Source organism: Leptopilina heterotoma, unplaced genomic scaffold, assembly GCF_015476425.1.
Source record: "Leptopilina heterotoma isolate Lh14 unplaced genomic scaffold, ASM1547642v1 Lhet_163, whole genome shotgun sequence".
Taxonomy (NCBI): domain Eukaryota; kingdom Metazoa; phylum Arthropoda; class Insecta; order Hymenoptera; family Figitidae; genus Leptopilina; species Leptopilina heterotoma.
The window spans coordinates 1,373,204-1,388,525 of NW_025110879.1; the positions used below are offsets into that span (position 1 = coordinate 1,373,204).

The 15,322-nt window shown below is 29.6% G+C and overlaps 1 protein-coding gene across 2 annotated transcripts in view; it reads right to left on the reverse strand.

The window, feature by feature from the left end:
• The window catches only part of LOC122498983, a 223,282-nt gene that overhangs the window by 33,992 nt on the left and 173,968 nt on the right, over positions 1-15,322 (reverse strand). For both annotated transcript variants that reach the window (XM_043607002.1, XM_043607003.1), the window contains exon 3: positions 13,707-13,809. In XM_043607002.1, the coding sequence (XP_043462937.1) occupies positions 13,707-13,809 (103 nt within the window). The remainder of the gene's footprint in view (positions 1-13,706; positions 13,810-15,322) is intronic.

Genomic DNA, 15,322 nt, shown 5'->3' on the forward strand with positions numbered 1-15,322 from the left:
TTGTTAAAATTGGCTGTTATTTTGAGCAAAAGTACACGGAAAAAAATTTCCTGTGAAAATTACAAGATTTCCTGTGCCATCTATGAACGGCGGTTGTAGTATCCACAAACGGCTGAGTTTGGGAAATACACAAACCAGAATGAGTCTTGTCACAAACTTCAGTTTATGATTCAACAGCTTAAACAGTCACGCAGCAGACGACAAGCAGACGTTCACTTGAATTTTCTTGCGCATGCGTGGATTTCTTGGTGTTATAACAGATTGGTTTGTGGTACACACAAACCAGCTTGTTGGAAACACAAAACTCGCCTGCATAAAGCACAACTTAACCTATTTGTATATTTTACGAAAAAGTTTGTGTTTTCTATAAGAAATTTTTTCCGTGTATTTTTTGACCCCTTTTTATCGTATTTTATGGTTTTTTACATTTTTCTCGGAAAATAATGGATTTTAGCAAATAATGATAAGAACATAAAATGTGTATTTTGGTGAGTTCTATAACTTTTGTTTAAAAAGTTTTTCGATGACTGCCCTTGCTCGCAATTCTCTTAGAGGCATATATTATATCAATTTTGCTCGCAATTCTCTTAGACCTCCATAAGAGTTTATAGAGTGGGAATTTAAGAGGATTGGTGAGATATCTTCTTAAATGCTATAAGTTGTAAATGAGAGTTAGCCAAGGGCAATGCTCACGATGCAGATCCGCTTAAAATATATCGGTTCGTCGGTTTCAATTTCATAATTCTCGGGGGGTCGATGCTTTTTGTTCCGACATCAAAGAGATTTTGTCAGTTTCAATTTGTCCTCGAGGCGTGCTAATAATCATTTTTTTTCTTTATTATTCATTTTGTCGCGATTCCGATGTTAGAGATGATGGAACGATCGAGAATGTGTCGTATATGTAACTTAATTATATCTTCATCGGGGAATGTTGGATTAGAAGTTTTTTCTGATTGGTTTCTTTTTGAATAATTTTTAAAATCTTTTTTTGAATCATTGTTAAATCTTTTTTTGAATCATTTGTAAATCTTTTTTTAAATCATTTTTCAAATCTTTTTTTGAATATTTTTTTTGTGCAATTTATAAATGAGCTACCTACCCTCGTGATAAATCTCAATTCAGATGTATATTATATACAGGAGAAGAATTCTACATGTGTGCAATGATACGTTTGTCTTGAAACGTCGATCTCTTCGACGCCTGAGAAAGATTTTTTCTTAAAAATCTTATCTTATATCTACATATACTCTCGTGTCGCGCCATTCCTTACGGGTTTGCAATGATAAGTTGATTTGATTCCGTGATTGATAGAGTGTCGGCTATTCATTTTTATTACAATGAATTCTTCGTTTAGTATGTATTATATATAGTGTTTTAATGATAGAAGACAGTTTGAGTATTTTTTGTTTTTTCTTCTCGTAAACGAAAAAGATTATTTTATTAAGCATCCCAGTGGGAAATTTGCAACCGGCGCGGATCCTCGCCTGTACCGACGCCGGAGTAGTGGTACTGGCTGGGAACCGCCTGCCTACCGCCCGAGAACTGGTATTCTACCAAAAGATGACTTGGCCAGGAGCTGGCTGGCCATCCGGCTCGGAACTGGCATTCTACCGCCCGCTGACCGGCCGGGAGAAGCCGTTCCGTGTATAATTCAACCGGCTGGGACCCGGCACTGTACCGACTGCGGATCTTTCATTTCCTAGCCAGATGTGCGCTGGCAATGCTGGCATTCTACCGCCTGACAACCGGCTCGGATCAAAATAATAATTTCAACAAATATCAATAAAAAAATAATAATTAATTGCAAAAGATAAATACTGATAATAATTCATTGATAGTTCACTTTACACATTTTTTTATACACTTAACGGTATTTTTTTATATTCACATTTGAAAAATCCTAACGCTTGGGGGTACGAACCTACGCCTAACCGAATATTTACGCACCGAAATCTCGCACGCTAACCACTATGCTACGCTCGCATGGAACTCTCAAACCTTAAATGCTTTCAAGTCTCACTAGCTGAAATAAAAATTGTAAAATTACTACGCGGCAATAGGCAATTTGGAAATACGAACTGATGTAATACCGGTATATTTTCAATACTTTACTGAATGTGTATTTATGAATATTTCAATATTTCGTTTAAAAAAAAATGTTATATTTTTATTATTATGTTTTTTAATATTTTATTACATAATATATCGAATAATATCAACATAACTTCACTGCAAAACAATTTATAACATATAAGTAATAGTATTAAATTGAATAAAATTTTAATGCACAACACATTTTTTTAATTATTTAATTTGCAGAAAAGTGTCAATAAATAATTACTTAATATATTGTTTAAATTAAAAAGAGATTATTAATTAATTAATAATAAATTAATTAATAATAATCTCTTTTTTATATATTGTATTTAATATGTTATTTATTGTAGGCATTATAATATATTGATCACATTTTCTTTCAAGTTAAATATATTTTACTTCTTTCAAATTAATATATTATTTATTAAAAATTATTTATTTAATTGCACATTAATAAAGTTGGATTTTTATATATATAATGAAAAAATTAAGTTTCTTATATTCTTCCTTTGCATGAATACTATTAATTTATTTATTGGTTAACTAATAATAATATTATAATAAATGCAATTAGTTATTGTAATAATTAATTATAATAATAAAATAAATTTATGATTATACTGATAATGTAAACTATAACAATAAATGACGAGATCCGCAGTCGGATCCGCCCCAGCACCGAGCCAGTACAGACCTAACATCCGTCATTCTTCCGACGCGCGCAGAAGAATGAAATCTGCAGGCGGAACAAATCCAGTACCGCGCCAGTACTGACGAAAGTAGAAAGGCGGATCCAAAAGTCGGAGCCTAATCTGTTCCGCGCCGGTTGCATTTTAGGATCCGAATCGGTACAGACCATCGGTGCTGGCGGTCCGTACAGGCGCGGATCCCAGGCGGTTGTATAATCCGACATTCGTCCGACTTTTCCTCCTGGGATAAAGAATAGTTTCTAGGTGTACTTAAAAAAAGATATGAATTAGACGGAAGAATTTTTTTCTCTTTCGTAATTTATTTATATTTACATATATTTAATTTTAATATATTTTCAAGATTCATTCAAGTGGAATTGGAAATTATTTAATATATTCATCTTCACTTTTCGAATGCATCAAATTTCAGGTGTTTTGTAATTTTGCTGAAGGGGATTACTGTTGGTGATGGAATTAAAATTTTCTTTTATAGAGAAAACGCGTTGACATGTGTGAAGAGTGATGAAAATTTTCGAAATTAATTTGAAATGAGAACGAATTGTTATTAAATGTCAGGGATCACAGTTAGTCCACTTTTTTTACCTAATCTCCTATTTTAAAAAGTAACGTTTACAAAAGAGAATTTCAATTTTTTTTGTTAATAATTTTAGTATTTTTAATAATTAGATAATTAATAATTCTAAGTATTTTCTCTTTCTTTTTGATTCAGGTGAGTCAAACAACATATATTTTCTGTCGCGTGTTTATTTCGTAAGTAAAGATATAAAATAATGCATTATAAGTAAAACATAATTATCAAAGAAATAATTAAAAATTCTGATTCGTTTATAGAGCGAAAAATTCATTTTATGGAATCTGAAAAATCCGTTTTTTAAAATTATAAATTATTTAAGTATTATTCTTTTCGAATACTTGAATCTGGTTTTTACTTTCTTTTTTTGTCTAGTCGATTCACTCGTCCACTTTCATTGCTGATCTTATTCACGATTTCATCTTGTCTCTATCAATGACAAAATCTATATCTGTAAATATATTCTAATCGTTGTCACGGATTATCGTGGAATTTTCAAGTATTCTCCATGTCTTCGTTTTCTTTCGGCTTTAAGCAAAAGAATTCTTTTGCGATTTTTCAAAAGGATGATGTTGTCTCAAGGACAGAGTGTTTTATCTTTTCCGCGTTCATCTCTTTTTTTCTGCGCCAAAAAGAATAAGTCAATCCTTGAGAATTTTGAGAAAAACTTTTTTTTCAAAAGCTAAAAGAAGAGCGCGGTAAAAAAAGTGAAGGGAAGGCCTCTGTGTGCCTGCTATTATTAAATTATGTCTCTTCTTAATTACCAATGATGCGCGCCTATAAGTGTCACGATGCGTTGAACAGAGTCGTAAACTCATGAAATGAATTTCCCATTACGAGCGCGAGACGATCGTACTTCATACTGTGAAACTAAACTCACAAATGATGACGACTATCAAAAAGGAGGGTTAAATTTTTATTATAAAGGCTTTTAAGAGTTTCATTTCGTTTTTATTTTCTGGAATTAAAATTGTTATTTACATAGTTGGATGATTGTTGGTAGGAAGGAAGTTCATAGACTTGTACTAAAGTTGCGAATTATTTCTCTCCAGTTCCGTTTTATAGAACGTTTGTCTCAATTTGATATCCTTGGAAAAACTGTGCTTTGAAAATTCAATAATTTGCAATTTTTTATTTATTAAATTTATATTCGAAATGTTTTGAAATCTCTAATAAATTGTTAGTTGGAGAAATTTTTTATTTTTGTCGTTTTGTTGATAAATTATTGTAATTCCTACTTTTATTATTATTGCAGGGCTCGAACCATTGAAAGTATTTAAAAATACGGACTTTACGGACCATTTACGGACCAATTACTGACAAAAATATAATTAGTCCGAGTCAAATAAGAGAACACTTTACTTAAAACTACACCGAAAAAAATCTCGATGGTATTATTAACTATGACTCTATAGTTAATCTTAATCTAGTAAAAGTAATAAGGATTCCTAATCATTATGGTTAGGATCGCTAGGTTGATTCAACAAATTCAAGCCTGGCAAAAACAATCCTGCAAATCCTAAAATCCTAGTCAAATTGACTAGGATTTTAGTAATTTTGCCTATTTCCATAATGCGCACGCGTCTGCTTCTGTTCTGACAGTGTTTACCTCTATATCTTTCGCGTCATTTATCGTGATTTCCTAAAACGATTTTTTATCATTACTCGCGTCTATTTTTTGTACATAAAATGGAGTTCTTACATACATCAAAATTGCTGGTTTCTCGGAACCTCTGGAAATATAGATAGTCCATGTTTTAGAAAGTAAACTATTTAATTATATTAGTCAATTCTTTCAGACTTTTTTGGTTAGGTTTCAATATAAATCGTCGAAATTTTTACGCACGTGGTGACAACAGTTTTACTATTTTAATCGCGCAGTGTGTTTGAAAATTTACCTTTGCAATAATTTGTGTATTTAAATTTATTTTCATTTAAATGGCATAAATAATTAAAAATAAATAGTTTTTGACAAGTGTATAGAATTGTGTACTTGAAATGTATAAAACATCATCTGATTAAGTATTGTATTTTGACTCGAAAATCTAGTGTCTATTAAAAAATTAAAATACTAAGTCGTGTTTAGTGTAGTGGTTATCGTTCTGGGTTTCAAAGTGCGTATTCGTTAGGTTCAGGTGTTCGCGTCCCCCCTGCGTCAAATATTTATTTCATAAGTTTAAATTAATTCTAAGGTATATAAATACAAAGTCAAATATAAATATGTTCAAATACGATAATTAATTTTTTTCTTTTTTCTTTTAATTAGTTTTTCTCTTTTATTTGATAATAAGAATTTGATTAGCAATTTCAAATAATTATGATACACAGTGTAAATCTAATATTATTCTCCTAGTCAATTTGACTATTTTTTCGTGATTACATCGACTAATTTTCCTGGTCACTTTAACTATGCTTGAATTTTATTACTTTGACTAGGATTCTATAGTGGGTTCCTCTTGTAACTAGGAAACCTAGTCAATTCCTGGTATACGGGTTCTAGGCATTTTTTTCGGTGTATAAATTAAATTTTTCATAACTACAAAACATGAAGATATCAATAACTATGATCCTAAAGTTCTGAACGTTCAAATGAACGAAATTTATTTATTTTCTTCTTTAATTTAAATATTTATTACAATAATTTTTTGTCGATATAAAATAAATTAATTATAAAGTTTCTAAGTGTAAAATTTAAGTTTTTAATTTTTATTGCAAACAATAAATTATAAAAACATTTCTAATAAAAAGTGTTTCGTTCATTTGAACGTTCAAAACTTGTGGATCATCAATAACTTCGAGTGATCGATTTCTTCATGTTTTATAATAATTAAAGATGACCGAGTGATAAAATCATTTCCAATTCAATTATTATTTACAAGAATTTTATATATAATTCTTCTTTAAATCAATTATTTTTAATAATTTTCGAAAAAGTTCTTTAACAATTTTCAAATCCATTTGTTTACAATCCCAAGTGCGAAATGCCAAGACTGCAAAAACGGCCCATCATTGGTGCAGTAATGTCTGCCGAGAATTGGCAGTAGTTACTGGGCCATTATTGGTAACCAAAACGTCCCATTACTGGGCCAATGATGGTGCCGATGGTCAGAATTTCAAATTTTTTAAGACTGGGCCAGCTCTCGGCCCAATAACGGCACATTCATGGCAAAGTTTATCAATGTTTAATGTCAAAAGACAATTGCCAGTGATGTGCCGACCATCGGCCCAGTAATGGCTCATTATTGGCACTTTAATGGCAAAAAATTTGTATCGTTCATGGCAAATTATAATTACCAGTATTGGGGAGTAGCTTGGCTCAGTAACGGTATAATATTGGCAAAGTTGATCAATCTTTAATGGCAAAATTCAATTGCCAGTGATGTCACGAAGATCGGCCCATTAATGGCACATTAGTGGCACTTTAATGGCAAACATTTTGTATCTTTGATGGCAAATTATAATTGCCAGTATTGGGGCGTAGCTTGGCCCAATAACGGCACGTTATTGTCAAAGTTGATCAATCTTTAATAGGAAAATTCAATTGCCAGTGATGTGACGAAGATCGGCCCATTAAAGGCACATTAATGCCATTTTAATTTGGTATAATTTTTTATAAGAATTGAAATTTAAGAAACATTCAGGTATTCAATAAATTATTTATTTTGTATTTAAATAATTGAATAAGCTTGAAAAGGATTCAAATTAAAATATTTGAAACTTTGAATTTTCTATATTTTTAACTGTCAATTTTAAAGAATTAATTTTTTTGAAAAAGTTTAATTAAGTATTAATTTAAAAAAGAAGTTATTAATGTTTTCATATAATTTTACAATTAAAGAAATTCGTAAATAAATGTTACAGAAACCTTTTTTTGAGTAAAATTTTTCCTTTATTATCTAAAAATTAAGAAATTTTCAATTTCACTTTCAATTAATATTTGCAATTGACAAATAGAATTTATAAACATTTTTTTCCTTCATTTTTTAAAAATCTTTGAATTTTTCTTAAAGCAATTGTAATTAAGAAATAGAAATGATGCAAATTATTTCCTTAAGAAAATTTATTGAATAAATGAATGTTTTTTAAAATTTAATTCTCATAATTCAATTTTAAGAAACATTTAGTTATTCAATAAATTATTTATTTTTGCATTTAAATAATTAAATTCTCGTAGAATTTTGTAGTAAAAATTGATTTCAAAATGGATTCTAGTCATATTTTCAGATAATAATTAAATATTAAAAATATACCATGAATTATGATATTAAAATTTTTTTAAATTCAATCGCCAATGATGTGACAAAGATTGGCCCATTAAAGGCACATTAATGGCACTTTAATGGCAAAATATAATTGCCAGAATTGGGGCGTTGCTTGGCCCAATAATGGCACATTCACGACAAAGTTGATCAATCTTTAATGGTAAAAGACAACTGCCAGTGTTGTGACGAAGATCGGCTCATTATTGGCACTTTAATGGCAAAAAATTTGTATCTTTCATGGCAAATTATAATTGCCAGAATTGGGGCGTTGCTTGGCCCAATAATGACACATTCACGACAAAGTTGATCAATCTTTAATGGTAAAAGACAACTGCCAGTGTTGTGACGAAGATCGGCTCATTATTGGCACTTTAATGGCAAAAAATTTGTATCTTTCATGGCAAATTATAATTGACAGTATTAGGGCGTAGCTTGTCCCAATAACGGCACATTCACGGCAAAGTTGATCAATCTTTAATGGCAAAATTCAATTGCCAGTGATGTGACGAAGATCGGTCCATTAATGGCTCATTGTTGGCACTTTAATGGCAAACATTTTGTATCTTTGATGGCAAAATATAATTGCCAGAATTGGGATGTAGCTTGGCCCAAGAATGGCACATTAATGTCTATCATTTTGTATCTATGATGGCAAATTATAATTGCCAATATTGGGACGTAGCTCGGCCGAATAATGGCACAGTATTGGCCAGTGTAGTGTAGCTTATAAGAACCCTTTTGCTTCCTCGACTTCAAGTCAGAGTAGCAGAGTGGTCAGAGTGTTAGGCTGTGGAGCGTCAGGTTCAGGTATCGATCCCCGCGAGAGGTAAGAATTTTTCAAATATTTGTAAGTTTGCGTTTAAATTAGGGAAATAAGCCGTATAAATGTTATAAATTAATTAGTTAATTGAATAAAAAAAAATTATTTTTATTTTTTTCTAATTTTGTCAACACTGGGGGAGTAATGGCAGCCAATATTGGGCCATTAATGTCTGCTGAGATCTGGCTGCCAATAATGGGCCATTAATGTCTGCCGAGATTTGGTGCCAATATTGGGACAGTAATGTCTGCCGAGATCTGGCTGCCGACGTCCAACCGCGGTTAACACCACAAGAGTCGGCGCAAAGTCGGGCCAATATTGTCTGCCAAGTCTCGATGCCAGCTTTGCCAATACTGGGCCAGTGTTGGGCCGCGTTGGTTTTCGCACTTGGGAATATTCAATTTTACGAAATTTCAATTATTCGTAAATTCTTCAATTAAATAAATTTTTTAAATAATTGGATTCTTTTGAAGAGTTTTAATAAAATTTTTAAGAATAATATATTACTTTTCCAAAATTAATTTTTTTTTTCGTGTTTTAAACTAAACTTCTTTTATAATTCCATTATTTTTAATAACTTTTGATAAAGTTCTTTGAGAGTTTTCAAATTCATTTGTTTACAATTCAATTTTACAAAATTTCAATTATTCGTAAATTCTTCAATTAAATATAGGTATACTAGAAAATAAAAACTTTAAATAATTACAAAAAACATCCTCAATTAAACTTTCTCAAAAAAATTTATTCCACAGAATTGTTAGTTAAAAATATGAAAAATTCAAATTTTGAAAGATATTAATTTGAAACCTTTTTAAAATTCAATTATTTCTAAAAATTTACGCTCTAATGCTTTTAATATTCAATTATAATCTAAAATTTTAACTGAAATCCATTTTTAAATCAATGTTTATAAGAAAATTCTACTAGAATTCAATTATTTAAATACAAAAATAAATAATTTATTGAATGTTTCTTAAAATTGAATTCTTATAAAGAATTTTATCTATAAATTTTTAAATAACTGAATTCTTTTTATGAATTTTTAAAAAAATTTTAAGAATAATTAGTTTTTGAGGAATTCGATTAAAATTGTATTAACCCCTTAACTGTTTGAGGAAGATACAACATGATTGTTCCAAAAACAAAATACCCAGCGGAATCTGATACTTTTTCAAATTGTATAATATATTTAAATTATAACTAGTTATTCAATTATTGTAAAAAATATCATTAATGACCCTTATAATGTCTTATAATATTGATATAAAGAAAAATGTCTATCAATTTATATACAAATTATATTTATTTTGAGTGAAAATGAACACGACCCACGGGTGGGTCGGAAACAGTTATGGCCAAATTTTTTCACGACCCACCCGTGGGTCGGAAACAGGCAACGGGTTAAAAATAATTAAAATTTTGCAATCTGTTTTATTATTTATGAAAATAATTTAATTCCTAAAAAGAATTTTATTATTTACGAAAATAATTGAATCCTTGTAAAAATTTTATTAATTATGGAAATAATTGAAGATTGCGAAGAAATTTATAAAAAAAATTGTATATAATGAAATTCCTGTGAAATTTCTATTATTTTTTGAAAATAATTAAAAGTTTGTGTAGAATTTTATTAATTTTTTTTTAAATAATCTAATTCTTTTGAAAAATTTTATTAAAATAGTAGATACCTATATTAGATACCTATTCAAAATCGTTGAATTGAGGAAAATTTTTGCAAATAATTGAATTTTGGAGAAGAATTTAACCCTTTCGCGCTTCCGGTACATATATTTAATAAAACTCTTATAATTTTAAACCTATTAACAGTATTAACAATTAATATATCATTTTTAATCACCAACGTAACTACACTGAGAAAATATTTTGTTTAAAATTTTGTCAGTTGGTTAAAATGGCTACACATGGGCATTTTGAAAATGTTTAATATTTTCTTATGTGGTTATTGAAATACATTTTTGAAAGAGTGTTTAATGAGTAATGTAAAGATTATTAGATCATTGATCATAAATTGATTTATTTTTTGTAACACTTTATGCTGTACTTGCGGTTATATAGTTGCCTGCGTGTGTTACAGTTTTGCCCAAAAGTTGGGTAAAATGAAGATCCTGACCTCTTGACAGTATAGTTACCTGGTGGAACCATCAGTTTACCCAACTTTTGGGCAAACTGTGACACACGCAGGAAACTATGTAACCAAGTACAGCATAAAGTGTTACAAAAATTAAATCAATTTATGATCATTGATCTAATGATCTTTACATTACTTATTGAACACTCTTTTAAAAATGTATTTCAATAACCACATAAGAAAATATTAAACATTTTCAGAATGCCCATATGTAGCCATTTTAACCAACTTTGACAAAATTTTAAACAAAACATTTTCTCAGTGTACTATATATAAAAAATAGGAATTTACATAGTACTATTATAATTATTATAATTATAAACAATAGGTAGAATATTGTTAAAAAAATATGAAAATTTAATTTTTCAAAATTTGCTCAAATTCGTTTAAGGGGGGGGGGGGTAAGGTCTAAACGGTGAAAAAAAGCATATAAGAATTTTTTTTGTCGATACGCAGAAATTTAATTTATTTTATCGATTTGCATATAATAGTGCAACATTTGAATAATATTTCTCTAAATTTTAATTAAAAAATATTAAGAATTGAGCGAGATAATAAGATTTTCCTCAGGCGCCTTAAAAAAAAATTAAAAGAGATGTTTTTTGAGGTAATTTTTTTTTATTTTTCGATTTTTTGTAGTATATTTGAAAGCCAAAAAGTCGATTTTCGCTATAAAAAAATCGATTAATTTGTTATTGTAAAATTAGTAATTTTTTTTAAAAAAAAGCTCCCAGCGTTACGTCAAAAAACATCTCCTTTGACAAATGCACTTTGATTTTTTTATTTGGATGATTCTGTTGCGAGTTAGAGCGTACACCGCAAATTAATTTTTTTTTGGAGTCGCCTGAGGATAATCTTATTATCTCTCTCAATTCTTAATATTTTTTAATTAAAATTTAGAGAAATATTGTTCAAATGTTGCAATATTATATGCAAAACGATAAAATAAATTAACTTTTTGCGTGTCGCCAAAAAAAAGATTCTTAAAAACATGCTTTTTTCACCGTTAAAACCTTACCCCCCTTAAAACTTCTTACTCAGGGGTTTTCGAGGTCGCTGATTACGAATCTACCCAAGTAGAAATGTCCGGAGTTAGGACGGAGTTAAACACCGACATGGTACTGACTCAGTACTGACCGTCGGTACTGACTTTCGGAACCCGATCAGTACTGGGAGTATACTGACTCCAAAACCGAATCAGTACTATGTCGGAGTTAGAAAAGTTCTAAAATCAGTACTGGCAGAAAACTGGCTTAACACTAAATCAGTACTGCGAAGGAGTTAAAAAAACAATCAAAATTTGTTATAATGTAATTAAACATTAAACATCGTTTGATTTATTAACAATTAAAATATTTGCAAAGATTTGTAAAAACATTATTCATCAACAATAATATCAAACATTTTATTAATTTATTATTAACTAATAGATATATTTTAATAATATAATAATAAATTATTATTAATTAATTATTTTTAGAATTATTACGTATTATTAATAATAATAAAAAATTTTATTTTTTAAAGCTGTATATATATTTTTATTTATTTATTTAACAAAAATTTTTCTTAAATAAATTTTTTTTTATTATTATTTTAATAAATAATTAGATTATAAATAATAAATAAATAATTATATTAATAATTTTTACCATATTATTATGATGTATCTATTAATTACTACATAATGACTTAATAAAATGTATATAAAGATATATGTATAATAATTTTTCTTGAAATAAATATAATATGCAGTGGATTTATTATTAAAGCACTGTATATATCGGTCCCACAATTCAAAAGGAAGTTTATGCGAGATAACTCCCGAGCTTGCGTGGCTATGCGGTATGTGTATTCGACTTGCGTCCTCGAGGTCTAGGGTTCGGTCCCCCGTGCGTGCGATATTTTTCCGTCTTAGTTTTAAGTGTTTTGTGTATAATTCTTAACAGTGTTACATAAAGTATAAGTTTAAATAATTAATAACCAGTAATAATAATAATTTAGTCATTAATTTAAATAAATAAGATTTAAATAAATAATGAAAAAATAAGAAAAATATTTTTTTAAAACTTATTTTAATAAAAGGAATTCTAATAATTAATTAATAATAATTAATACTAATAATAATTATTAGTATTCAATAAATTACTCCCCATGCTTTAATAATTAAATAAGGAGCTTATACTGACCGCCGGTAAAAATCAGTACTGGACAGCGTTACCAGCCAGGGTTTTCCCAGTACTGACTTAGTACTGGAGTCAGTACTGCAATACTGGCAGTCAGTACAAGATCAGTACTATGCCAGTATTACATTTCTACTTGGGTAAAGTCAGATTTTCAAAATTTTCAAAATTCGAGTTGATGGACATTGTTTTTTAAAATTGCTCATATTAGCTTAAAATTTGTTACTCGGGGTTTTCAGGGTTGCCATTTGAATTTCGAAAATCTGACTTCAGATTCGTAATCAGCGACCCCAAAAAATCCCCGAGTAACAAGTTTCAATAAAATCCACTGTCTGTGTTTCCCGGGGGCACGAAAGGGTTAATTATTTCTAAAGATTTTTGAAATTTTGACGAGAATTTAAAAAAAATGGTGAACATAATTATAAATTTGTGCGATAAGAATTTTATTACTTTTGAAAATAATTGAATTTCTGCAATCATTTGTAATTTCTCTAAGATTGTCCAAATTATATTGAATAATTTACGAACTTTTCATCCTTTTTGAATCAAATTACGGACCTTTTTAAAAAAAACGGACTTTTATGGACTTGAAGCAAAGTTACGGACTTTTACGGGATTTACGGACCTAGTTTGAGCCCTGTTATTGCTGTTAATTAATAAATAATACATTTTTATGATTAAATAATTAATAAATAATTTAACAAAGAAAAAATAAATATGGAACTTTGGAGAAATATCAGTGCAGAGTGTTTGATAAAGAGACTGCGTTAGTGATGGAGTTTGTATGAATAAAAGTTGGAGTCTATTTATTTATATCTGAGGAGAATGACATTTTGCTGATAGAAAAGAAGCTCGATATGGACTTCTTCAGTGACTAATGCGTATATAAGAGTGTGTACGTGAATTGTACCAACCTTCGACAGTGAAGAAGCGTGACCATGACGACAGCGCCGATACCCGCTGACACTAGAGATACGATCACCAAGGTCAGGACCCATCCAAGTTCGCCAGGTGCCTCTGCAAAAAGGAAAAACATTACACTGCTTGAATGAGGAATCACATTGCAGTGGAGATGTTCTAATTCTCCTCGTTTCTCTTTTGTGCACCACCTTCTTCTCCGATTCGTTTTAACATTAAAACGTTAAGAATGCTCACACGCTACCATTCCTTGGAATTATATTCTCCTCCCTGGCAATTATTATCATTTATTATTTTTATTTTTTTATATGACAAGTCAAAATACAATCACAGGGAGAAAATAATTTCATTTACGTGAATATTAATTTTATATTTTCGCGCAAAAATTCTCTAAAAAAATAATATAAACATGCCAAAAAAGCAAGTTGTTTGCTCTCTCTCTTAATTACGAGAAAAGAAGCGCGAGATCTCACGTGGCTCGTTAAATACACATGAGAATCGGACAGAACTACATGAGAGAAGAGTATTGGATATTTAAAAGGAATTCTTGCACCTCCAATGGGCGAAAGAATATATATACAAGAAGAGAGGAAAATATAGTGTGGACGAGTTATAAAGCCAAGGGGATGCCCCGCTGAGAGAGCGCGAGGAGAGTTTCTTATCGTTAAGCCGCACGACCACGAGCCAATTACACGACGATTTTCTTTCTCGAATCAAAGTAGCAACATCTTGATCTTCCACGATACGCGCACTCAAAATTGCGAGACTTGAAACAGCAATTCCGTATATATACATATATACAATAATAATGGTGACTACATAACCATTTCATGCGTACCGTTAAATTCACAAATTATATCAAATATATATCTTTTCCCCTAAAAATTCCACTGGTAATTTTTTAAAATACGCAATTAAAATAAAATTTGCACCTACTACTACTATACCCCCGCATATTATATGTTCATTCATAATATCCCAAGAGAGATTATACAATATATGCAGATAAGATATAAATATTTCCAAAGGGGCATCGACAAAATTTTCTCATGTCGAATGATAAATGCAACCATGCATGAAGAACGTGTATTAATAGATAAAATTGTTTTGATCCATTTAAATCTATTTCAATCATATATATATATATATATATATATATATATATATATATATATATATATATATATTCAAAACTATTAATGGTGACAATATGCAATCAATCTTTATCAAAAAGTTGATTTAAAAATGGTGAAAGGAGCTGCGTGAAAAATCTTGTCAGATGACTATTAGTCGTATTTAATTAGATCAGCATTTCATTATACATAAATATATGTAATGTGAATATTTTTATATATTCTGACTGCGAATAAATCCTAGCAAATAAATTCTTACAAAATATATCGACAAAACTATATCTACCCTAGTAGAAATTTGTCGTGGCATGACTAGATTTATTCAAGTTACTGTACAGTTTTAGTCATGGAAGTTTAATCTAGCTTAACTGGCGAATTACTAGACAGCTACTGCATAACACTGTTAAAGAAAATATAAAGTTGAACTTGATTATTACTGCATAGAAGTCCTGTACAGTTATTTTCATGGCACTGTCGAG